At 30.5% G+C, this 27,651-nt stretch overlaps 1 protein-coding gene across 3 annotated transcripts in view; it reads right to left on the bottom strand.

Moving 5' to 3' along the window:
* Positions 1-1,459: 1,459 nt before the first annotated feature.
* Positions 1,460-27,651, bottom strand: part of LOC119604527 — a 39,300-nt gene continuing 13,108 nt past the window's right edge. The window contains exons 2-5 of one of the 3 annotated variants that reach the window (XM_037957206.1): positions 7,520-7,770; positions 5,040-5,213; positions 4,757-4,928; positions 1,460-1,910 (exon numbers count right to left, since the gene is read on the bottom strand). In XM_037957206.1, the coding sequence (XP_037813134.1) occupies positions 1,736-1,910; positions 4,757-4,928; positions 5,040-5,213; positions 7,520-7,643 (645 nt within the window). In that variant the 5' untranslated portion in view covers positions 7,644-7,770 and the 3' untranslated portion in view covers positions 1,460-1,735. Of the gene's footprint in view, positions 1,911-4,744; positions 5,214-7,519; positions 7,771-27,651 lie in introns of all 3 variants that reach the window. The other 2 variants (XM_037957205.1, XM_037957207.1) reach the window with 2 other exon arrangements.

The following is a 27,651-nucleotide window of genomic DNA, read 5'->3' as shown; positions in this document are numbered from 1 at the left end:
CTGTGGGCGCCATATTTATTCTACTCCAATTTACGCATTCCGTTATTGCTCGTACTTCTGCCTGGAAGCTTGTGTTATGATTTGGTAAACGGTGGTATATTTCTTTTTCTGGGTCTTCAATATAGAACCCCAGCCCCACTTTGTCCCCCAATTTAGAGCCATCCGTGTAACAACGGATTCCTACTGGTATTTGCTCTAATGTTCCGCTTGACCAAGACATTCTATCTGGGATCAGCGTTTCAAAGTTTCCGACATATTCTGTGTCTGGTATACGATCAGGCACGTCCGATGATTGTGTATAACCTTCCAATGTGTCCAGTATACATTGATGACGTGTCCTAGAACCGCTTTTGGCCAGTTCGCCTAAAGTAAAGAGCCGTTCGGCTGTAAGCGCCGCCTCATATCTTAAATATGTTTCAATGGGTGCAAAGTTTCCAGAGCCTTGGTTGAAGTAGTACACATAGCACCACTTATACCCAAGCAGCATGTACGCTGAACTCCCTGTAGTAGTTTGATATTGCACTTTTTGTCTAAAGCAGTCCACCAGATTATTGAAGCCTAAAGCCAATTTGTCATAGTAGGACTAAGACCCCATTTCATGCCTATAGTTCTCCTACATATCGCCTAGCACCGATGTGCCTTGTTGATCCTATTCTCTATGTAGTGTCTCCATTTTAATTTCCGGTCGAGGATTACAACTAAGTACCTAAGTAGTTTTGGGTAGCGAAGTACGCAGGGTTTGTTAGTATATTAAATAAGAAGTAACGGTTGGTACTCAAGGTAATCAAAGTATTATGGAGGGAAACTCTGGAACCAAGAAATCTAACCTAAAAACTAATTCAAAATAAAACACTTTTAGTTGTTCTTTTATTTTGCTTTATTTTAGCATTTGTGCCGTTTTTTTATTATTTTATTCACTTAATAATTTTTCATAAATATTTTTAATTTATTTTTGTTGTTGTTGTATTATAATACATAATCGTTTATCGCTAATTAATAATTAATTTTTTTATTAAATTTTTAACAATATACATAAAAAGAATGTGTTGTTTTTATAATGAATTTGTTCGGCAAATATGTTTAACAAAGACACTAAATAATAATAATAATAAAAGTCTGTTTAAATGTCATGTCATTTTTGCCAGGAATTTATTTATTTTTCTTTTGTCTGTTCTATTTCTATTCATTAAACAATTTTCGTATCGTATATGTGTATAGTTTAGTATATTTAATTAATTTATTTTTATGTTTGTTTAAATATGTCGTTATATTTTAGTTAATTAATGTTATTTTATAACAATATATAATATAAATTAATTAGATTTTGTTGTTAACTATATACAAATATAATAAATACATACAAGTTTCTAAATAAATAAAATAATTAACTAAAAATATATTTCACTAGAATTAAAATTTATCCAGCCCTGTGTTGATTTTTTTTTTTTGTATTATAAACTAAATTTTAATTCTAGTTGAATTTTTTATAATTATTTGTTTTTAATATTTATACATTTTAACTTAAGAAAATTAAAAAAAAAAACATTTATATATTAATTTAGCATACATTTTGTTCTAAATTTGAAAGGGTATTTGCTTTTCGCTTTTCTTTTTAATTATAATAATATTTTATATTTTATTTTATTTTAAATATGTGGGAAGTTAAGGATTTTAATTTTAATTTTTCCCTAGTTTGTATGTGTGTGTTTATATGTATGTTTGTAAAATATACCCATTACTTTTTATCGTCATCATCAACATCATTATCGTTTAAAACATTATCATCATCAGTGTCATCATCATTGTCGTCATTAAGGAGGCCAGCACCAGTAGCACCAGTTGAGTGTACTTCATTTTCGTTTTCATCATCGTTAATTGCAGCATTTTTAAAATAAAACATTGTTGAGTCACTGTAAATGAAGGAAGGAAGAGAGAAGGGAAAAAGGGTATACACAAATAATATCCACAGTATAAATATATCTAAACATTTTGAGGTTTCGCGGAATATCCTCCAACATTATAGCGTTTATCAGTACTTCTACTTTTTTAGGTATTACCAGATTTTAGAGTCTATATACTGGACTACGTATAGACTAGACTATTCTAGTATAGTCTAGTCTATAGACTAGACTATAGACTAGACTATAGACTACACTATAGACTAGACTATAGACTACACTATAGCCTAGACTATAGACTAGACTATAGACTAGACTATAGGCTAGACTATAGACTCACTATAGACTACACTATAGACTATAAACTAGACTATAGACTAGACTATAAACTAGACTATAGACTAGACTATAGACTAGACTATAGACTAGACTATAGACTAGACTATAGACTAGACTATAGACTAGACTATAGACTAGACTATAGACTAGACTATAGACTAGACTATAGACTAGACTATAGACTAGACTATAGACTAGACTATAGACTAGACTATAGACTAGACTATAGACTAGACTATAGACTAGACTATAGACTAGACTATAGACTAGACTATAGACTAGACTATAGACTAGACTATAGACTAGACTATAGACTAGACTATAGACTAGACTATAGACTAGACTATAGACTAGACTATAGACTAGACTATAGACTAGACTATAGACTAGACTATAGACTAGACTATAGACTAGACTATAGACTAGACTATAGACTAGACTATAGACTAGACTATAGACTAGACTATAGACTAGACTATAGACTAGACTATAGACTAGACTATAGACTAGACTATAGACTAGACTATAGACTAGACTATAGACTAGACTATAGACTATAGATACTAGACTATAGACTAGACTATAGACTAGACTATAGACTAGACTATAGACTAGACTATAGACTAGACTATAGACAAGACTATAGACTAGACTATAGACTAGACTATAGACTAGACTATAGACTAGACTATAGACTAGACTATAGACTAGACTATAGACTAGACTATAGACTAGACTATAGACTAGACTATAGACTAGACTATAGACTAGACTATAGACTAGACTATAGACTAGACTATAGACTAGACTATAGACTAGACTATAGACTAGACTATAGACTAGACTATAGACTAGACTATAGACTAGACTATAGACTAGACTATAGACTAGACTATAGACTAGACTATAGACTAGACTATAGACTAGACTATAGACTAGACTATAGACGAGACTATAGACTAGACTATAGACTAGACTATAGACTAGACTATAGACTAGACTATAGACTAGACTATAGACTAGACTTAGACTAGACCTATAGACTAGACTATAGACTAGACTAGAGACTAGACTATAGACTAACTATAGACTAGACTATAGACTAGACTATAGACTAGACTATAGACTAGACTATAGACTAGACTATAGACTAGACTAATAGACTAGACTATAGACTAGACTATAGACTAGACTATAGACTAGACTATAGACTAGACTATAGACTAGACTATAGACTAGACTATAGACTAGACTATAGACTAGACTATAGACTAGACTATAGACTAGACTATAGACTAGACTATAGACTAGACTATAGACTAGACTATAGACTAGCTAGACTAGACTAGACTATAGACTAGACTATAGACTAGACTATAGACTAGACTATAGACTAGACTATAGACTAGACTATAGACTAGACTATAGACTAGACTATAGACTAGACTATAGACTAGACTATAGACTAGACTAGACTAGACTATAGACTAGACTATAGACTAGACTATAGACTAGACTATAGACTAGACTATAGACTAGACTATAGACTAGACTATAGACTAGACTATAGACTAGACTATAGACTAGACTATAGACTAGACTATAGACTAGACTATAGACTAGACTATAGACTAGACTATAGACTAGACTATAGACTAGACTATAGACTAGACTATAGACTAGACTATAGACTACTAGGCTAGACTATAGACTAGACTATAGACTAGACTATAGACTAGACTATAGACTAGACTATAGACTAGACTATAGACTAGACTATAGACTAGACTATAGACTAGACTATAGACTAGACTATAGACTAGACTATAGACTAGACTATAGACTATACTATAGGCTAGACTATAGACTAGACTATAGATTAGACTGTAAACTGTACCATGGATCAATACAAGGCCCCCTTTGAAAATAAATTCATATCGATGAAGATATCTTATATTTGAGCTTGAGCTATTGAGCTTGAGATATTGTGCTACGCAATGGTGGAGGGTATTCAAAAATCGTTTTCTTTGTTTCCTTTTCACAGGAGTAGTTTAGACTTTAGATCAGGCATGGAAATTTAAAAATTGTTCTACATTTTTCAAAAAGGAGTGCTTTATAGAATTAAAAGAAAGACCAGTGCATAGATCAGTTTATAGTCTAAGGTAGTCTAACTATGGAATAGTTTGTTGTGTATACTAGTGTATGGACTAGTCTATAGAATAGTCCGTTGACTAATATATATATTAGTATGTGGTACTGGACTAGTCTGTGGTTGACTAGTTCATGGACTCTTCTGTTGACTAGCCAATGGACTATTGGAAACCTTATTGTCTAGTCTAGAAACTATAAATTGACACCAATATATGTATTATAACTTAAATAAATACAAATTTGGAAATCAAAGAAAACCACTCCAGTGTACAAGGAAATAAAAAGAAAACGACTATTTTTACTTAAGACTAATATCTATTTTTATAAAAAATAAGTATAAAATCATGTTCTCTAACCTTTTAACTTACATGCTGTTACAACGGTAATAATTTTGTAATCCGGTATAAACGCATGACATATAGGCGTAGGGTGGTAAAGATGATGATTGTTGCTGTAGAACATCATCAAATTGTTGCTGCTGCTGATGTTGTTGTTGCTCTGGTATGGGCTTATTGCTCAATTGTGTACCGGTTGAGATTTCTGAAATCAAAGCTTGTTCATATGGTGTCGACAACAATGGTACGAGTATAGAATTATCATTTATGTTTTTGTTTTTATTGTTAATGTTAGTATTTTGTAAAAAATCCATACCCGCTCTTTTGCCGTAACGTGAACTCAAGAAAAATCTATCGTTACGTGGTACAACATTTAAGCGACGTGTCTTTGAGGTGGCAAACAATGATGAACCTGATGATGACGATGAACCGGATCTGCCATAACGACTGCCAACAAAGAATGATGGTCGTTTGTGCAATGTTAACGCATCTGCTTGAATTACAATGAAGGAACAGAGAAAAGGAAAGAAAAGAAAAAAGTGTTAGAAAAAGTTAGAATAGACGAAAATGCAAATAAACATGAAGGTTTAGCATGTTCTCTAATTACAATCTTTTGGTAATTTAAGATGTTTGTAAATATTTACAAACATAGAAATTTAATAATTATATACACACATACATATTACATACGTATGTACGTGTTCTATTATTAATGTTTTTTTGATTTGAAAGTATTTTGTTGTTTGTTTTGAATGTAATGGAAGTTGTAAACAATGTACAGAGTAAAATATCCAAAAAGTACCATTTGGAAAACGAAAAGTACCATTTTAATCTAACTAACTAACTAACTAACTACTAACTAACTAACTAACTAACTAACTAACTAACTAACTAACTAACTAACTAACTAACTAACTAACTAACTAACTAACTAACTAACTAAACTAACTAGACTAAACTAACTAACTAACTAACTAAACTAACTAACTAACTAACTAACTAACTAACTAACTAACTAACTAACTAACTAACTAACGAACTAACTAACTAACTAACTAACTAACTCACAACTAACTAACGAACTAACTAACTAACGAACTAACTAACTAACTAACTAACTAACTAACTAACTAACTAACTACTACTAACTAACTAACTAACTAACTACTACTAACTAACTAACTAACTAACTAACTAACTAACTAACTACTAACTAACTAACTAACTAACTAACTAACTAACTACTAACTAACTAACTAACTACTAACTAACTAACTAACTAACTACTAACTAACTAACTAACTAACTAACTAACTACTAACTACTAACTAACTAACTAACTAACTAACTAACTAACTAACTAACTAACTACTAACTAACTAACTAACTAACTACTAACTAACTAACTAACTAACTAACTAACTAACTAACTAACTAACTAACTAACTAACTACTAACTAACTAACTAACTACTAACTACTCTAACTAACTAACTACTAACTAACTAACTAACTAACTAATACTAACTAACTAACTAACTAACTAACTACTAACTAACTACTAACTAACTAACTAACTAACTAACTAACTACTAACTAACTAACTACTAACTAACTACTAACTAACTAACTAACTAACTAACTAACTAACACTAACTAACTAACTAACTAACTAACTACTAACTAACTAACTACTAACTAACTAACTAACTACTAACTAACACTAACTAACTAACTAACTAACTAACTAACTAACTACTAACTAACTAACTAACTAACTAACTAACTAACTAAACTAACTAACTAACTAACTAACTAACTACTAACTAACTACTACTAACTAACTAACTAACTAACTACTAAACTAACTAACTAACTAACTAACTAACTAACTACTAACTAACTAACTAACTAACTAACTAACTAACTAACTAACTAACTAACTACTATAACTAACTCTAACTAACTAACTAACTAACTAACTAACTAACTAACTAACTAACTACTAACTAACTAACTAACTAACTAACTACTACTAACTAACTAACTAACTACTAACTAACTACTAACTAACTAACTAACTAACTAACTACTAACTAAACTAACTAACTACTAACTAACTAACTAACTAACTAACTAACTAACTAACTAACTAACTACTAACTACTAACTAACTAACTAACTAACTAACTAACTAACTAACTAACTAACTAACTAACTAACTACAACTAACTAACAACTAACTAACTAATAAATAACTAACTAAATAATAACTAAAAACAAATAACTAAAAAACTAAAAAAGAAAAAAATAACGAACTAACTAAACTAACTAAAAACTAACTAACTAACTAACTAACTAACTAAAAACTAACTACTAACTAACTAACTAAACTAACTAACTAACTAACTAAACTAACTAACTACTAACTAACTAACTAAACTAACTAACTACTAACTAACTAACTAACTAACTAACTAACTAACTAACTAACTAACTAACTAACTAACTAACTAACTAAACTAACTAACTAACTAACTAACTAACTAACTAACTAACTAACTAACTAACTAACTAACTAACTAACTAACTAACTAACAGTCAGAATAACAAATTTAAATTATGTTTTAATAGGTTTTCAACCCCAACCCATGTAATTCTTTTTTATTTGTATTTATTTATGCATATGAATGTATGTATTTACGTATTTTTTGTTTGTAATAACACATACATTTACAAATATGTATATAAATATATAATATAATTTATGTAAATACTTTTTCCGCTTTTACTTTACCTTGTTTTGTATCTGTGGGATTATCAATAAATTGATCTGTGGGCTCTAAACTGCATTTAACCGCCATAAAACACAATGACAACAATAAAATTGTCAAGTGACACAAGGATTTCGCATCAACCATTTTGCTTAAAATATTTAATGGGTTGAGTATGAAGTTGGAAAAATAAAATTCTCAGATAAAAAAAAAAAAATAATACAAGAGTTAAATCGATTACAGGAAAGATGGTTATGTGGGCGGTTTAAAGGAACTGCAATAAAATAAAATATAAAAAATACAACAATATTATTATTTATTATATTATTATGATAATATTATAAAATACATATTTATCTTAAAGTTTGCAAAAAGAAACAAAAATTTTAAAAAATAAGGAAGTGTTTGGTTCTACAAAAAAAAAAAACCGTCAGTTTTGACGGGAAAAACATCAAATTGTCAACAGTGATAACTTACAAAGTCACTAAAAATGTATGAAAACGTACACCAGACGTATGATTACTGTTATTACAATAAAATCTATCATACGCCCATTTACTATTATAAATTTTTACTTCAAATAAATCTTTAACTATTTTCGATATCTTGATAATACAAACATTATTAATTTATGATTTTTTTTATTTCCAACTTGGGGTCACTTCCTGTTTACACCTGTTGGTCAATACTTTAACATTTTACTATAAAGCGTTTTTCTTTTATTGAAACCACAAGCAATTTACATTGTGTGGCTTGGCAGCATCATTCTCGTCATCATCATCATCATACATTTTATATTCTTTTTAACATTTTAATGTAACAAAAAATTAACTTTGACTCATAATTACTGGTAGTAATTACATTAGCGTTATTTATTTTTTTCATTTCACCATCATTATGCTCCGACAACTGTCTGTTCTTCTTGCCGTTAAAAAGTCAATGCAACAATTGCTTATCAAAGCAATTCCATCGATGCCATTGAAAACCAACACACTTAACTCAGCAAATTACACCTGCAATGCTGAAGTGAAGCTGCGTAAATTTATTTTACACATTCTTTTAAAGGGAAATTGTTAATTGTTGGCAGTATTTAAAGGTAGGCTGGACACCATGCGAAAGCGTAAAGATGGCCAATAACAAGCCAACACAACGAAGCAACATATTAAGTTGTTTTTTCTCTCATTTTTTTCTTTAATTTGCAGGTGGTCGGTGGTTTTTGGTGGGATTTTTTTTTTCACTTATTTGCTGTGTTTTTATTGAATAAAAAATTCCATTAATGATTCTGTGGCTTAATGAGTGTAAAATTTTGTGGATTACATTAAGAAGAGGCAAGAGGAGAGCATGTGAAAAAAAAACCAATAATTGTTTTAGCAACTTTTTATTTATTCATACATTTTAAAAGTTCAATTTAACACATTGTGAAAATGAATTTCATTAATTTTATTTAAGGAAATAAATTTTAATAAAAGCTCAAATTTACCGTGTCCGGGGTTAATGAACTGAGTTTGCAGAAAGTAAATAAAGTTTTAAATAAAATTGAGAAAATTGATAACGAAGTGTAAATGGTTTAGTAAATTGTTTTATTAGATATTTTTAATATCAAAAGAACAATTTAATCAAATTTGATTAAAAACTTGAAATTTTGACTTAGATTTACAAGTTGATCTAGTCTATAATATAGACTATAGTCTAGTCTATAATATAGTTTAAAATCTAGCCTATGGTCTAGTCTATTGTCTAGTCTATAATATAGTCTATACTATAGTCTATAACTAGTCTATAGTCTAGTCTATAATCTAGCCTATAGTCTAGTTATAGTGTAGGCTATAGTCTAGTTTATAGTGTAGTCTATAGTCTAGTCTATAGTCTAGTCTATAGTCTAGTCTATAGTCTAGTCTATAGTCTAGTCTATAGTCTAGTCTATAATCTAGTCTATAGTCTAGTCTATAGTCTCGTCTATAGTCTAGTCTATAGTCTATAGTCTAGTCTATAGTCTAGTCTATATTCTAGTTTATAGTCTAGTCTATAGTCTAGTCTATAGTCTAGTCTATAGTCTAGTCTATAGTCTAGTCTATAGTCTAGTCTATAGTCTAGTCTATAGTCTAGTCTATAGTCTAGTCTATAGTCTAGTCTATCGTCTAGTCTATAGTCTAGTCTATAGTCTAGTCTATAGTCTAGTCAATAGTCTAGTCTATAGTCTAGTCTATAGTCTAGTCTATAGTCTAGTCTATAGTCTAGTCTATAGTCTAGTCTATAGTCTAGTCTATAGTCTAGTCTATAGTCTAGTCTATAGTCTAGTCTATAGTCTAGTCTATAGTCTAGTCTATAGTCTAGTCTATCGTCTAGTCTATAGTCTAGTCTATAGTCTAGTCTATAGTCTAGTCTACAGTCTAGTCTATAGTCCAGTCTATAGTCTAGTCTACAGTCTAGCCTATAGTCTAGTGTATAGTCCAGCCTATAGTCTAGTGTATAGTCTAGTCTATAGTCTAGTCTATAGTCTATTCTATAGTCTAGTCTATAGTCTAGTCTATAGTCTAGTCTATAGCCTAGTCTATAGTCTAGTCTACAGTCTAGTCTATAGTCTAGTCTATAGTCTAGTCTATAGTCTAGTGTATAGTCTAGTCTATAGTCTAGTCTATAGCCTAGTCTATAGTCTAGTCTACAGTCTAGTCTATAGTCTAGTCTATAGCCTAGTCTATAGTCTAGTGTATAGTCTAGTCTATAGTCTAGTCTATAGTCTAGTCTATAGTCTAGTCTATAGTCTAGTCTATAGTCTAGTGTATAGTCTAGTCTATAGTCTAGTCTATAGTCTAGTCTATAGTCTAGTCTATAGTCTAGTCTATATGTCTAGTCTATAGTCTAGTCTATAGTCTAGTCTAAGTCAGCTATAGTCTAGTCTATAGTCAGTCATAGGTCCTAGTCTATAGTCTAGTCTACAGTCTAGGTCTATAGTCAGTGTATAGTCTAGTCTATAGTCTAGTTCTATAGTCTAGTGCTATAGTCTAGTCTATAGTCCTAGTCTATAGTCTAGTCTATAGTCTAGTCTATAGTCTAGTCTATAGTCTAGTCGATAGTCTAGTCTATAGTCTAGTCTATAGTCTAGTCTATAGTCTAGTCTATAGTCTAGTCTATAGTCTAGTCTATAGTCTAGTCTATAGTCTAGTCTATAGTCTAGTCTATAGTCTAGTCTATAGTCTAGTCTATAGGCTAGTCTATAGTCTCGTCTATAGTCTAGTCTATAGTCTAGTCTATAGTCTAGTCTATAGTCTAGTCTATAGTCTAGTCTATAGTCTAGTCTATAGTCTAGTCTTAGTCTAGTCTATAGTCTAGTCTATAGTCTAGTCTATAGTCTAGTCTATAGTCTAGTCTATAGTCTAGTCTAGTCTAGTCTATAGTCTAGTCTATAGTCTAGTCTATAGTCTAGTCTATAGTCTAGTCTATAGTCTAGTCTATAGTCTAGTCTATAGTCTAGTCTATAGTCTAGTCTAGTCTAGTCTATAGTCTAGTCTATAGTCTAGTCCTATAGTCTAGTCTATAGTCTAGTCTATAGTCTAGTCTATAGTCTAGTCTATAGTCTAGTCTATAGTCTAGTCTATAGTCTAGTCTATAGTCTAGTCTATAGTCTAGTCTATAGTCTAGTCTATAGTCTAGTCTATAGTCTAGTCTATAGTCTAGTCTATAGTCTAGTCTATAGTCTAGTCTATAGTCTAGTCTATAGTCTAGTCTATAGTCTAGTCTATAGTCTAGTCTATAGTCTAGTCTATAGTCTAGTCTATAGTCTAGTCTATAGTCTAGTCTATAGTCTAGTCTATAGTCTAGTCTATAGTCTAGTCTATAGTCTAGTCTATAGGTTAGTGTCTATAGTCTAGTCTATAGTCTAGTCTATAGTCTAGTCTATAGTCTAGTCTATAGTCTAGTCTATAGTCTAGTCTATAGTCTAGTCTATAGTCTAGTCTATAGTCTAGTCTATAGTCTAGTCTATAGTCTAGTCTATAGTCTAGTCTATAGTCTAGTCTATAGTCTAGTCTATAGTCTAGTCTATAGTCTAGTCTATAGTCTAGTCTATAGTCTAGTCTACAGTCCAGTCTATAGTCTAGTCTATAGTCTAGTCTATAGTCTAGTCTTAAGTCTAGTCTATAGTCTAGTCTATAGTCTAGTCTATAGTCTAGTCTATAGTCTAGTCTATAGTCTAGTCTATAGTCTAGTCTATAGTCTAGTCTATAGTCTAGTCTATAGTCTAGTCTATAGTCTAGTCTATAGTCTAGTCTATAGTCTAGTCTATAGTCTAGTCTATAGTCTAGTCTATAGTCTAGTCTATAGTCTGGTCTATAGTCTGGTCTATAGTCTAGTCTATAGTCTAGTCTATAGTCTAGTCTATAGTCTAGTCTATAGTCTAGTCTATAGTTTAGTCTATAGTCTAGTCTATAGTCTAGTCTATAGTCTAGTCTATAGTTTAGTCTATAGTCTAGTCTATAGTCTAGTCTACAGTCTAGTCTATATTCTAGTCTATAGTCTAGTGTTTAGTGTATCCTATAGTCAAGTCTATTTGTAGAATCTAAAGAAAATCCGAAAATTTTAAAAAGTTCATAAATTGGTTATTGTGAAGCATTTAGAGAGAGATTTCTCCACAGCTTTATCAAATATCTATTTTGTTACCAATATTCCGGACGAATATTTTAATTTACAAACTAAAGCAAACAATTTATCTAAATCAAAATGATTTTATGTATTTCTTTCTTTTTTGTTTTGGCAATTTCAATTCATTAAAACGACATTAAAACAAAAGTTTACAACAATTTGTTAACCGGTATTTTTATACTTTATTTTGGCAAACAAATTATAAAGACTAATTAAAATTTACGATTTAATAGGTAACTTTAATATAAATTAAATTAAAACATTCATATATAAACTTTAATACTAGCCAATGACGATGAACATATGATATTTTTATAGCTAGAAAATGGACATAAATTGAAATTTATTTGACAATTAAGATTATGTCAAATGAAAAAAGAAACGAAAATAAAAATGTAATTAAAAATAAAAGGAATATTTTTTGTAACAAATGAAATTGATTTCGCTTGGTTAAAGGTTTTTAATTTATTATAAATAAAAATAATAATATAAATATAGGAGCCATGAAAGTGTAACCTAAATAATTTCTTCTGTAAAACTATTTCTTGTGTTTTTTCTGGTATAATTATATAGTTTATAATTTAGACACTCCTGTTTTAAACAGAAAAAAACTAACATTAAATATGCGTGGCATTTAACAGGTTCTTCTTTTAACATTCTATCTGTAATATTTATTCCCATAACAAACACTTAATTTTCACCCTTTTAAACACACACACACACATCAACTTAAGTAAGTATGTATGTTTGTATGTGGGTTGTTTGCTGGCAACCAAAACTGTGTGAAACTTATGTGTTTTTTTTTTAGTTTAACTAATGCTCTGACATACTTACACTCTTTCATTCACATGTAAACATTTTAACGGCATTTTTGTATTTTTTGTTTGTGTTTTTTTTTTTGTATCACATTATAAAGTCATGTCAGGTTAAAAATCTCTAGTGTATTGTATACAACTAAAGAACACAAATTAGAAAGGGACATCAAATTTTCCTGTTAACTTAAAATGACTACACATTTGTTAAACTACGTGTTTATATGCGAGTGTATTTTTAATGTGTAATTAATTAAATATAGACAAAAGTTCTTAAAGTTGTAATTATTTTAAATTAATTTAAACAATAAACTTAAACAAAAAACCTAAAATAATTCTAAATGTTGTCTTTATTTTTTAAACAAAAGCTGTTTAGATTGAAGTATTAAAAAGAATAATAAGGACAATTTTGAAAATTTCTCCCTTGGGAATATTTTACTCTTTTTTGGGAAAAATTTTAATTGCATCATATTTTTTAGCGTTTTAAATAAAAGAGAATTTTTTAAGTAGTGTTTAAAATAGTTTTCGGGGCGTATGATAATTTATTGTCATAATAACAATCATACGTCTGTTGTACTTCGACAAAGATTTTTTAATGGCTTTGCAAGGAATATTTTTTTTGAAGAATACTTTAAGGGGAAAGAAAATAAATTAGAATTTTCAAAAGACAATAGATTAGTCTATAGACTAGATCGTAGAGAAGTCAATAGATCAGACAATTGACTAGCCAATAGAACATATTCTATTCCACTGACTAGTTGGTAGATTAACAGACTAGACTTTAGTTTAGTCAATAGACCAGACTCTAGTTTAGTCAATAGACTATCCTAGTCTAGCCAATAAACTCTACTCAATAGGCTACTCTTCTGAAAAGAGTAGTCAGTAAATGGACTTGTCTGATAATAATCTAGTCAATAAATCAAATACTAGTCAATAGACTAGAATCTAGTCTAGTCAATAGACTAGAATGTAGTCTAGTCAATAGACCAGATACTAGTCTAGTCAATGGACTAAAATCTAGTCTAGTCAATAGACCAGATACTAGTCTAGTCAATAGACTAGTATAGTATATAGACTAGTCTGGTGAGTAGACTAGTCAATGGACGAGACTCCAGTCTAGTCAATAGACGAGATTCTTGTCTAGGCAATAGACTAGACTCTAGACTTAATGCTAGTCTAGTCAATACACCAGATACTAGTCAATAGACTAGACATTAGTCTAGTTAATAGACTAGAGATTAATCTAGTCAATACACTAGTCACTAGTCTAGTCAATACACTAGACTAGACATTAGTCTAGTTAATAGACTAGAGATTAATATAGTCAATAGACTAGACCTTAGACTAGACATTATCCTAGATTAAACATTAGTCTAGTCAAAAGACTAGACATTGGTCTAGTCAAAAGACTAGACATTAGTCTAGTTAATAGACTAAACATTAGTCTAGTCGATATACTAGACACTAGTCTATTCAATAACTAGAATAGTCAATATCTATTCTAATCTGAAGACGAGACACTAGTCTAGTCAGTAGTATAGCCAATAGATAAGACACTAGTATAGTCAATGGACATTAGGTTAGTCAATAGACTAGATACTAGTCTAATCATAAACTAGACACTAGTCTAGTCATAAACTAGGCACTAGTCTAGTCAGTAGACTAGACTCCAGTTTAGTCAAGTCCATAGATTAGACTCTAATTTAGTCCATAGAGAAGACTCTAGTCTAGACAATAGACTAAGCCCTAATCTAGTCAATAGAACAGACTCCAGTACTCCATAGTCCAAAGACTAGACAGTATTCTAGTCCGTAGACTAGAATCTTGTCTAATCAATAGACTAAACTTTAGTCTAGTCAAAAGACTAGAATCTAGACCCACGATTATTAGTCAATAGAATTGATAGTAGACTAATCTAGAACAAAGAATAAACTAATAAATAGACTATATAATATACATACTAGTCTATAGTCGATTGATATATTTTTTAAAATATGTATCTTTCACCCATAATTAAATCTTAATCTAATACGACAGGTGTCTTTTGACAAACAACAAAAACTTGACAATTAACAAAGTTTAACATAAACTCTAAACTGTTGCTAACATTTAGGTATTTACTAAAACCCAAAATAGCAAAAGGAAAACACCAAAAATAATCAATTAAAATTGGTTTTTAGAAAGTTTTCAATAATTCTATTACAACAACATAATTAACTGTTGGCCTTAACTTTGTTTAGCTTACACCAGGTACTGGCAAAAGGGGAAAGAGTTTAAGGATAATAATTATAAATTCCTTAAAGAATAATAATTTTAAAAGGTTGAGTTACACCACCTCAAAGTTATAAATACACACTTAAGAAGAAGCTAAAACAAATACGAAAGACAACAGCATTTTTTTAACTGCCCCACATAAACTGAGCAATAAAATGAGGTAGAGAATTTAAATTTAAATACATATGTATCAAACCAAACAGCCACCCACTTATCAATACCTATAAGACTGATGACAATTACTACGTGACCACTTCGACATATAAACTCGTTTTTAGGAATGTACATAAGTATTTAAATATGTACATTTAAATAAACTCGTACATTAGGGAGTAAAATTTGATAATAACATTTTTGAATAAAAAAAGATTTTGGACACAAATATAAAGAAATCAAAGTTATTTCTTTTTTTTTCTTAAATTTCTTATTAGAAATTACATTTGTATGTAGGTTTGTTTGTTGGTGTGTATGTATTCAAATAAAGTATTTATTGTCCTTTTAGAATTTGGGTTTAAAATTCACAACATTGTTGTGGTAAAATCGAAAAAAAATCTTAAACAATATTTTGTTGTGAAACTCATAAATACCAGTGTTGCCAATATTGTAAACTAGACTATAGACTAGACTATAGACTAGACTATTGACTAGACTATAGACTAGACTATAGACTAGACTATAGACTAGACTATAGACTAGACTATAGACTAGACTATTGACTAGACTATAGACTAGACTATAGACTAGACTATTGACTAGACTATAGACTAGACTATAGACTAGACCATAGACTAGACTATAGACTAGACTATAGACTTGACTATAGACTAGACTATAGACTAGACTATAGACTAGACTATAGTCTAGTCTAGACTAGACTATAGACTAGACTATAGACTAGACTATAGACTAGACTATAGACTAGACTATAGACTAGACCAGCGGTTCCCACCGGTTTTTACTTCGCGGACCCCTTGAGGAACTTATTTAATTTCGTGGACCTCCATACATATTTTGATATCTTATTGTTCTAAATAATTATTCGTCCGAAAATTGACCTAGTGCATAAATCCCTAGGTCAAATAAATGTAGAGATGTCATATCTATAAAATATTCCCGATAGGTTTTAAATTGCATGGTTTTGAAGATAGAAAGACTTCTTTGTTGAAAAGTTAACATGATGTTTAATTTTATGATCGTGAGATCTTTCATGTTCATTTTTCTTCAAGGTAGCAAAAAGGTTTCTTTATCAAATATTGTCGACATGTGCTTAAGGAGTCACGTTTCAAAAATTTATTGCGATTGCAGAGGGGTAAAGTGAGCTAAGTTTTCGGGAAAATAATATAAGACAGTTGGACTTGTTCCATGTTGTTGCGGAATGCGTTATCCGTATAATATATGACATGAACTCTTTTACTGATGGTTTTGCCTACATATTTACGCAAAACGCTATGGATTTACTGATGTTAATTTAATAATATTGGTCGATAAAATCAAGTTAAAATCTTTGTATCACGTCGGAGGGGAATAAGAACACTTTTGCTTACAATTTGACAAACTTAAATCTGGTATAAGCTTGTCTTTGAATTATGAAATGTGGCCTAACTTCATACTCCGGAATACCAGTATCCCTTATTTAATTGTAAGACAGATCATTATCCGTCTGAAATAAAAAAACATTGTTTCACTACATATACAGGAAATAAAAATTACATATCAGGCAATATCTTACTCTAATAAAAGTGATACAATAAATTTGTAGGGCCTAGCTTCTTCCTGATAAAAAACCGAAAAAATAAAATTCAAAAAGTTACCAAAAATCTGGGATTGTTTGCATAAAAGCAGAATATTGTTTATTCATGGCTCTTTTTCGTTTGTCTTCGCGGACCCCCTAGGATTTTACTACGGACCACTAGGGGTCCACGGACCCCCATTTGGGAACCGTTGGACTAGACTATCCTAGACTATAGACTCGACTATAGACTAGACTATAGACTAGACTAGACTAGACTATAGACTAGACTATAGACTAGGTACTATGACTACCTATAGACTAGACTATAGACTAGACTAATAGACTATAGACTAGACTAACTAGACTATAGACTAGACTATAGACTAGACTATAGACTAGACTATAGACTAGACTATAGACTAGACTATAGACTAGACTATAGACTAGACTATAGACTAGACTATAGACTAGACTAGACTATAGACTAGACTATAGACTAGACTATAGACTAGACTATAGACTAGACTATAGACTAGACTATAGACTAGACTATAGACTAGACTATAGACTAGACTATAGACTAGACTATAGACTACACTATAGACTAGACTATAGACAAGACTATAGACTAGACTATAGACTAGACTATAGACTAGACTATAGACTAGACTATAGACTAGACTATTGACTAGACTATAGACTAGACTATAGACTAGACTATTGACTAGACTATAGACTAGACTATAGACTAGACTATTGACTAGACTATAGACTAGACTATAGACTAGACTATTGACTAGACTATAGACTAGACTATAGACTAGACCATAGACTAGACTATAGACTAGACTATAGACTTGACTATAGACTAGACTATAGACTAGACTATAGACTAGACTATAGACTAGACTATAGACTAGACTATAGACTAGACTATAGACTAGACTATAGACTAGACTATAGACTAGACTATAGACTAGACTATAGACTAGACTATAGACTAGACTATAGACTAGACTATAGACTAGACTATAGACTAGACTATAGACTAGACTATAGACTAGACTATAGACTAGACTATAGACTAGACTATAGACTAGACTATAGACTAGACTATAGACTAGACTATAGACTAGACTATAGACTAGACTATAGACTAGACTATAGACTAGACTATAGACTAGACTATAGACTAGACTATAGACTAGACTATAGACTAGACTATAGACTAGACTATAGACTAGACTATAGACTAGACTATAGACTAGACTATAGACTAGACTATAGACTAGACTATAGACTAGACTATAGACTAGACTATAGACTAGACTATAGACTAGACTATAGACTAGACTATAGACTAGACTATAGACTAGACTATAGACTAGACTATAGACTAGACTATAGACTAGACTATAGACTAGACTATAGACTAGACTATAGACTAGACTATAGACTAGACTATAGACTAGACTATAGACTAGACTATAGACTAGACTATAGACTAGACTATAGACTAGACTATAGACTAGACTATAGACTAGACTATAGACTAGACTATAGACTAGACTATAGACTAGACTATAGACTAGACTATAGACTAGACTATAGACTAGACTATAGACTAGACTATAGACTAGACTAGACTATAGACTAGACTAGACTATAGACTAGACTAGACTATAGACTAGACTAGACTATAGACTAGACTATAGACTAGACTATAGACTAGACTATAGACTAGACTATAGACTAGACTATAGACTAGACTATAGACTAGACTATAGACTAGACTATAGACTAGACTATAGACTAGACTATAGACTAGACTATAGACTAGACTATAGACTAGACTATAGACTAGACTATAGACTAGACTATAGACTAGACTATAGACTAGACTATAGACTAGACTATAGACTAGACTATAGACTAGACTATAGACTAGACTATAGACTAGACTATAGACTAGACTATAGACTAGACTATAGACTAGACTATAGACTAGACTATAGACTAGACTATAGACTAGACTATAGACTAGACTATAGACTAGACTATAGACTAGACTATAGACTAGACTATAGACTAGACTATAGACTAGACTATAGACTAGACTATAGACTAGACTATAGACTAGACTATAGACTAGACTATAGACTAGACTATAGACTAGACTATAGACTAGACTATAGACTAGACTATAGACTAGACTATAGACTAGACTATAGACTAGACTATAGACTAGACTATAGACTAGACTATAGACTAGACTATAGACTAGACTATAGACTAGACTATAGACTAGACTATAGACTAGACTATAGACTAGACTATAGACTAGACTATAGACTAGACTATAGACTAGACTATAGACTAGACTATAGACTAGACTATAGACTAGACTATAGACTAGACTATAGACTAACTAGACTAGACTATAGACTAGACTATAGACTAACTATAGACTAGACTATAGACTAGACTATAGACTATAGACTAGACTATAGACTAGACTATAGACTAGACTATAGACTAGACTATAGACTAGACATAGACTAGACTATAGACTAGACTATAGACTAGACTATAGACTAGACTATAGACTAGACTATAGACTAGACTATAGACTAGACTATAGACTAGACTATAGACTAGACTATAGACTAGACTATAGACTAGACTATAGACTAGACTATAGACTAGACTATAGACTAGACTATAGACTAGACTATAGACTAGACTATAGACTAGACTATAGACTAGACTATAGACTAGACTATAGACTAGACTATAGACTAGACTATAGACTAGACTATAGACTAGACTAAAGACTGCGAAAATTTCCTTTAATGAACAAAAATTTCAAACATCTTCTTTAATAATCGGGCATTGCCGACTATACATTCTATACAATTAATAATTGCACATCTTAGAGTGTAAGGTACTATAAAAGTCGACTTATTTCAATATAAATGTTACGACTAGTTAAATAACATAATATGTTTAGTATAAACAAAAGATATGTTTGTCTAAAAACAACATAAAATAATGTGGCATCAATAGAAGAATTTATGATTATGTTCAGGAGAGTATACGTTTGAACAAAGGTTTATGTAAACCCAACAAACCAGCAGGAAAAAAGCGAATAATATGTTATATTAAATGTCGTTATTTTTTATGTTGAAGTCCATATAAGATTTACACAACTAAATCGTTTTTATATTATACATTTATTTATTTAAACATTTCTTTATTCTTTTGCTCGCTGGGTATTCAAAACAAAAGAACCCAGGAAAGACCATATAAAATTACCATTTATGACACATGTGAGCCAATAAAACTTTGATTTAAATGACAATTTTATATTCATACAAATTGTCTCCTTTTATATTTTGTTTTTGCAGTTTTTTGGTTTGTTGTAAAACATGTATCATTTTTAGAAACCTTTAATATTTTTTTGGCAATTTATTTCAAAGTAAATAATAATTTACCTTTTTATTTGTTAAATTACATAAATAATATTTTGTATTTATTTCACAATCTGTTTTTTTAGAAATGATTAACAGCAATTTGTTAATAAAATTGTCACGTATTTTTCAAGCAACACACATATAAATAAATATGCCAGTGTTTATATATAGGACCCACCCATTCATTTTCAGCAGTTTAAATAATTGTTAGTGACAGCATTTATGAAATTGTTTTTTGATCGTTTTCATAAATTATTACTTATTTAGTTGCTACTGTTGTTGTTGCTTCAAAAGTTAACAACTCAACTGAGAGGTTTTAGAAGTTTATCAACTTTGTGTTTGTACAAATAAGTAACTGTATCATGTACCGTTAAGTTAATAAAATGATAACCGTTATTTTCAATAATAATATGAATCGGCATTGTCAACCTCATCAGTTTATCGCAATTTATTAACAAAAAGCAACAAAAATGATAGAAATAATTAGTCGACGAAACATATTCATTTATTAGAAATTCATTGCAAATACCTGTGAGTGTACGTGTTTATATAATCAGTGATAGGGGAGTTCCCTTATAGGTTCGTCTTATTGATAAAAATATGATTTATCAAAATCAAAATGTTAATACTAAATATATGTAAACTATTGCAGATAGATTTGTATTTATGTGTAAGAAATAAACAATTAACTAACAAACAACCTAACTAACTACGAATATTAATTAACTTAACTAAGCTAACTAACTAACTAACTAACTAACTACTAACTAATAACAACTAACTACTAACTAACTAACTACTAACAATAACTAACTAACTAACAACTAACTAACTACTAACAACTAACTAACTAACTACTAACTAACTAACTCACTAACTAACTACTAACTAACTACTATCTAACTAACTAACTAACAACTAACTAACGAACTAACTACTACTCTAACTAACTAACTAACTACTAACTAACTAACTAACTTACCACTAACTCAACTAACTAACTACTACTACTAACTAACTAACTAACTACTAACTAACTAACTAACTAACTACTAACTAACTAACTAACTACTAACTAACTAACTAACTAACTAACTAACTACTAACTAACTAACTACTAACTACTAACTACTAACTAACTAACTAACTAACTAACTAACTAACTAACTAACTAACTAACTAACTACTAACTAACTAACTAACTAACTAACTAACTAACTAACTAACTAACTAACTAACTAACTAACTACTAACTAACTAACTAACTAACTAACTACTAACTAACTAACTAACTAACTAACTAACTAACTACTAACTAACTAACTAACTAACTAACTACTAACTAACTAACTAACTAACTAACTAACTAACAAACTAACTAACATACTAACTACCTAACTAACTAACTAACTAACTAACTAAAACTAACTAACTAACTAACTAACTAACTAACTAACTAACTACTAACTAACTAACTAACTAACTAACTAACTAACTAACTAACTAACTACTAACTAACTAAAAACTAACTAACTAACTAACTAACTAACTAACTAACTAACTAACTAACTAACTAACTAACTACTAACTAACTAACTAACTAACTAACTAACTAACTAACTAACTAACTAACTAACTAACGAACTAACTAACTAACTAACTAACTAACTACTAACTAACTAACTAACTAACTAACTAACTAACTAACTAACTAACTAACTAACTAACTAACTAACTAACTAACTAACTAACTAACTAACTAACTAACTAACTAACTAACTAACTAACTAACTAACTAACTAACTAACTAACTAACTACACTAACTAACTAACTAATCTAACTACTAACTAACTAACTAACTAACTAACTAACTAACTAACTAACTAACTAACTAACTAACTAACTAAACTAACTAACTACTAACTAACTAACTAACTAACTAACTAACTAACTAACTAACTAACTAACTAACTAACTAACTAACTAACTAACTAACTAACTAACTAACTAACTAACTAACTAACTAACTAACTAACTAACTAACTAACTACTAACTAACTAACTAACTAACTAACTACTAACTAACTAACTAACTAACTAACTAACTACTAACTACTAACTAACTAACTAACTAACTACTAACTACTAACTACTAACTACTACTAACTAACTAACTAACTAACTAACTAACTAACTACTAACTAACTAACTAACTAACTAACTAACTAACTAACTAACTAACTAACTAAACTAACTAACTAACTAACAAACTAACTAACAAACAAACTAACTAACTAACTAACTAACTAACTAACTAAAGAACTAACTAACTAACTAACTAAACTTTATCATAAGGTCGGCCATGCCCGACTATATATTCTTAATTGTTTTCATATAATAGAAAAATGCTCCTTTTGGTCCTACCAAAAACAAAAGCACAACCTTAGTGCCGTGGATTTGCTGTATCGATTCGGTTGAGCTTCACCTTCTACCTTTAAGGCTTATAATGATGCAAAATAATGCAACATCATCTTCCTAAGTCTGGCGCATTCAATTTCTATGGCAGTTACCATGCATTAGTTCGTATGATTTTGCAAGCTAATATTGAGTTTTACAACATTCTTCATAGAGTAAATCCTTCTATTATTGATCTTAAGAACCGTACAAATCATCTTTAGAAGGTTGAAAACGATGGAACGCATCCACCACAACCTTCGGAAAGAAATCGGAAAATAATACTATCTTGCAGATTAAACATAAGGAAGCAAAAAAAGATGAATTTCCTTCCCTAATATGCTAACCTTATTTAACCCCCCCTCGCGTATGAGTAATAGTTATTGTACTTTGTATTGTTCATTACTCATACGTTTTATGCTTAACTTGCAAACGAAAAAACTTTTACTCACATGAGTACTTAAGCAAAACTATTTTTTGGTAAATTGTGAATTATGAATTATTACTTATATTACCTTTTAACAGGTTTTGAATAAACTTTTCAGATATCAATAGTTGTTAAGAATTCATGGTAAGATGTACTTAGAATAAGCAAATCTTTACAATAAGAAGAATAGCAATACAAAACATAAAATTACATTAATGTTGCTTATAGCAACAAAATATGTGTTAGAACGTGACTTCAAATTATGAAGAGAAAAAAACCGAAACAAACAAAAATTGCTTTTGTGAAATAAAGTTAAGCATATTGTATTCACATATATAAAGTTCTAAAGAAGAAAAAAAAAAATACAAAGCACCTTAGTTTTTTTCTTCCATTTTTGTGTTTAAGTGAAACCCACAAAGTTTAACCACAAAAATACTTACATACATATCCTTACATCTAGATAAACACCTTAATTCTAACAGCAGCACTTGTAACCGTAGTAAATAAAGAAACATTCATTTTCATCAAGAAGCTACACAAGTTAAGACAAAATATTCCAAAATAGATAATAGCTTTTAAAAAAAAAAATATTTATTAGTCCTTAATTAGAAATTATGATAAACAAACTCATCAGTTTACAAAACAGGAATAAGCAAAGGAGCAGGAGATGTTATAGAAAATTTTCATGCATAATAAGTAATTAAGAGGTCTACGTAAGCAAAAGCAATACAAACAACAACTTGTTGAATGTACTTTTTCTTTCGTTTTCATTAGTGGCGTTTCTTGTAGACTTTTAAAGAAAATTAATGTTTTATTTCGAAATCATTAAACATTAATATGAGTGTAATTGTTTAGTTTTTCTTTCTTACGAGGGTCGTTTTAGTTATTTCCTAAAATGAGTATTTTCAAATTAATTTAATAATATAAAGATTATACTCTGGACTATAGCGTAGAGTCTATCGATTATAGTCAGGACCATTGACTATAGTCGGGATTATAGATTATAGTCAGGACAATAGACTATAGTTAGGGTTATAAACTACAGCCTAGATTATAGGCATATAGACTGGACTATAGACTATAGTCTGGATTATAGGCTAAGGTCTGGACTACAGACTGGTCTGGACTATTAGACTATAGATTATAGTCTGGACTATAGACTATAGTCTGGACTATAGACTATAGTCTGGACTATAGACTATAGTCTGGACTATAGACTATAGTCTGGACTATAGACTATAGTCTGGACTCTTGACTATAGTCTGGACAATAGACTATAGCCTGGGCTATAGACTGTAGTCTGGACTTCATACTGTAGTCTGGACTATAGATTATAATCTGGACTATAGACTATAGTCTGGACTATAGACTATAGTCTGGACTATAGACTATAGTCTGGACTATAGACTGTAGTCTGGACTCTGTACTATAGTCTGGACAATAGAATATAGCCTGGACTATAGACTATAGTCGGGACTCTAGACTATATTCTGGACCATAGACTATAGTCGGGACTCTAGACTATAGTCGGGACTCTTGACTATAGTCGGAACTATAGACTATAGTCTGGACTATAGACTATAATCTGGACTATACACTATAGTCTGGACTATAGACTATAGTCTAGACTATAGACTGGATTATAGACTATAGTCTAGACTATAGACTAGACTATAGTCTGGACTATAGACTATAGTCTGGACTATAGACTATAGTCTGGACTATAGACTATAGTCTGGACTATAGACTATAGTCTGGACTATAGACTATAGTCTGGACTATAGACTATAGTCTGGACTATAGACTATAGTCTGGACTATAGACTATAGTCTGGACAATAGACTATAGCCTGGGCTATAGACTGTAGTCTGGACTTCATACTGTAGTCTGGACTATAGATTATAGTCTGGACTATAGACTATAGTCTGGACTATAGACTATAGTCTGGACTATAGACTATAGTCTGGATTATAGACTATAGTCTGGACTATAGACTATAGTCTGGACTATAGACTATAGTCTGGACTATAGACTATAGTCTGGACTATAGACTATAGTCTGGACTATAGACTATAGTCTGGACTATAGACTATAGTCTGGACTATAGACTATAGTCTGGACTATAGACTATAGTCTGGACTATAGACTATAGTCTGGACTATAGACTATAGTCTGGACTATAGACTATAGTCTGGACTATAGTCTGGACTCTTGACTATAGTCTGGACAATAGACTATAGCCTGGGCTATAGACTGTAGTCTGGACTTCATACTGTAGTCTGGACTATAGATTATAGTCTGGACTATAGACTATAGTCTGGACTATAGACTATAGTCTGGACTATAGACTATAGTCTGGACTATAGACTATAGTCTGGACTCTGTACTATAGTCTGGACAATAGAATATAGAATGGACTATAGACTACAGTCGGGACTCTAGACTATAGTCTGGACTATAGACTATAGTCGGGACTCTAGACTATAGTCGGGACTCTAGACTATAGTCGGGACTCTAGACTATAGTCGGGACTCTAGACTATAGTCGGAACTCTAGACTATAGTCTGGACTATAGACTATAGTCTAGACTATAGACTATAGTCTGGACTATAGACTATAGTCTACACTATAGACTATAATCTAGACTATAGGCTATATAGTCTATACTATAGATTGTAGGCTATAGTCTGGACTATAGACTATAGGCTATAGTTTGGACTATAGACCAAAGGCTATAGTCTGGACTATAGACTATAGTCTGGACTATAGACTATAGTCTGGACTATAGAATATAGTCTGGACTATTGACTATAGTCTGGACTTTAGACTATAGTCTGGACTATAGACTATAGTCTGGACTATATACTATAGTCTGGACTATAGACTATAGTCTGGACTATAGACTATAATCTGGACTATAGACTATAGTCTGGACTGTAGACTATAGTCTAGACTATAGACTATAGTCTGGACTGTAGACTATAGTCTGGACTATAGACTATAGTCTGGACTATAGGCTATAGTCTAGACTATAGACTATGGTCTGGACTATAGACTATAGTCTGGTCTATAGACTATAGTCTGGACTATAGGCTATAGTCTAGACTATAGACTATGGTCTGGACTATAGACTATAGTCTGGTCTATAGACTATAGTCTGGTCTATAGACTATAGTCTGGACTATAGACTATAATCTGGACTATAGACTATAGTCTGGACTATAGACTATAGTCTGGACTATAGACTATAGTCTGGACTAGAGACTATGGTCTGAACTATAGACTACAGTCTGGACTAGAGACTATGGTCTGAACTATAGACTATAGTCTGGACTAGAGACTATGGTCTGGACTATAGACTATAGTCTGTACTATAGACTATAGTCTGTACTATAGACTATAGTCTGTACTATAGACTATAGTCTGTACTATAGACTATAGTCTGTACTATAGACTATAGTCTGTACTATAGACTATAGTCTGTACTATAGACTATAGTCTGTACTATAGACTATAGTCTGTACTATAGACTATATTCTGTACTATAGACTATATTCTGTACTATAGACTATAGTCTGTACTATAGACTATATTCTGTACTATAGACTATAGTCTGTACTATAAGACTATAGTCTGTACTATAGACTTCTAGTAACTAACTACTGAACTAACCTAACTAACTAACTAACTAACTAACTAACTAACTAACTAACTAACTAACTACTAACTACTACCTAACTAACTAACTAACTAACTAACTAACTAACTACTAACTAACTAACTAACTAACTAACTAACTAACTAACTACCTACTAACTAACTAACTAACTAACTACTAACTAACTACTAACTAACTAACTAACTAACTATAACGAACTAACTAACTAACGAACTAACTAACTAACTAACTAACTAACTAACTACTACTAACTAACTAACTAACTAACTAACGAACTAACTAACTAACTAACTAACTAACGTAACTAACTAACTAACTAACTAACTAACACACTAACTAACTAACAACACTAACTAACGAACTACTAACTAACTAACTAAAGAACTAACTAACTAACTAACGAACTAACTAACTAACTAACTACTAACTACTAACTACTAACTACTAACTAACTAACTAACTAACTAACAACTACTAACTAACTAACTAACTAACTAACTAACTACTAACTAACTAACTAACTAACTAACTAACTAACTAACTACTACTAACTAACTAACTAACTAACTAACTACTAACTACTAACTAACTAACTAACTAACTAACTACTAACTAACTAACTAACTAACTAACTAACTACTAACTAACTAACTAACTACTAACTA

The sequence above is a fragment of the Lucilia sericata genome, unplaced genomic scaffold, assembly GCF_015586225.1.
Source record: "Lucilia sericata isolate MDLA Ls3-8-SP2 unplaced genomic scaffold, ASM1558622v1 Contig000401F_arrow, whole genome shotgun sequence".
Lineage (NCBI taxonomy): Eukaryota > Metazoa > Arthropoda > Insecta > Diptera > Calliphoridae > Lucilia > Lucilia sericata.
This window is presented reverse-complemented; position numbering and strand designations above follow the sequence as displayed.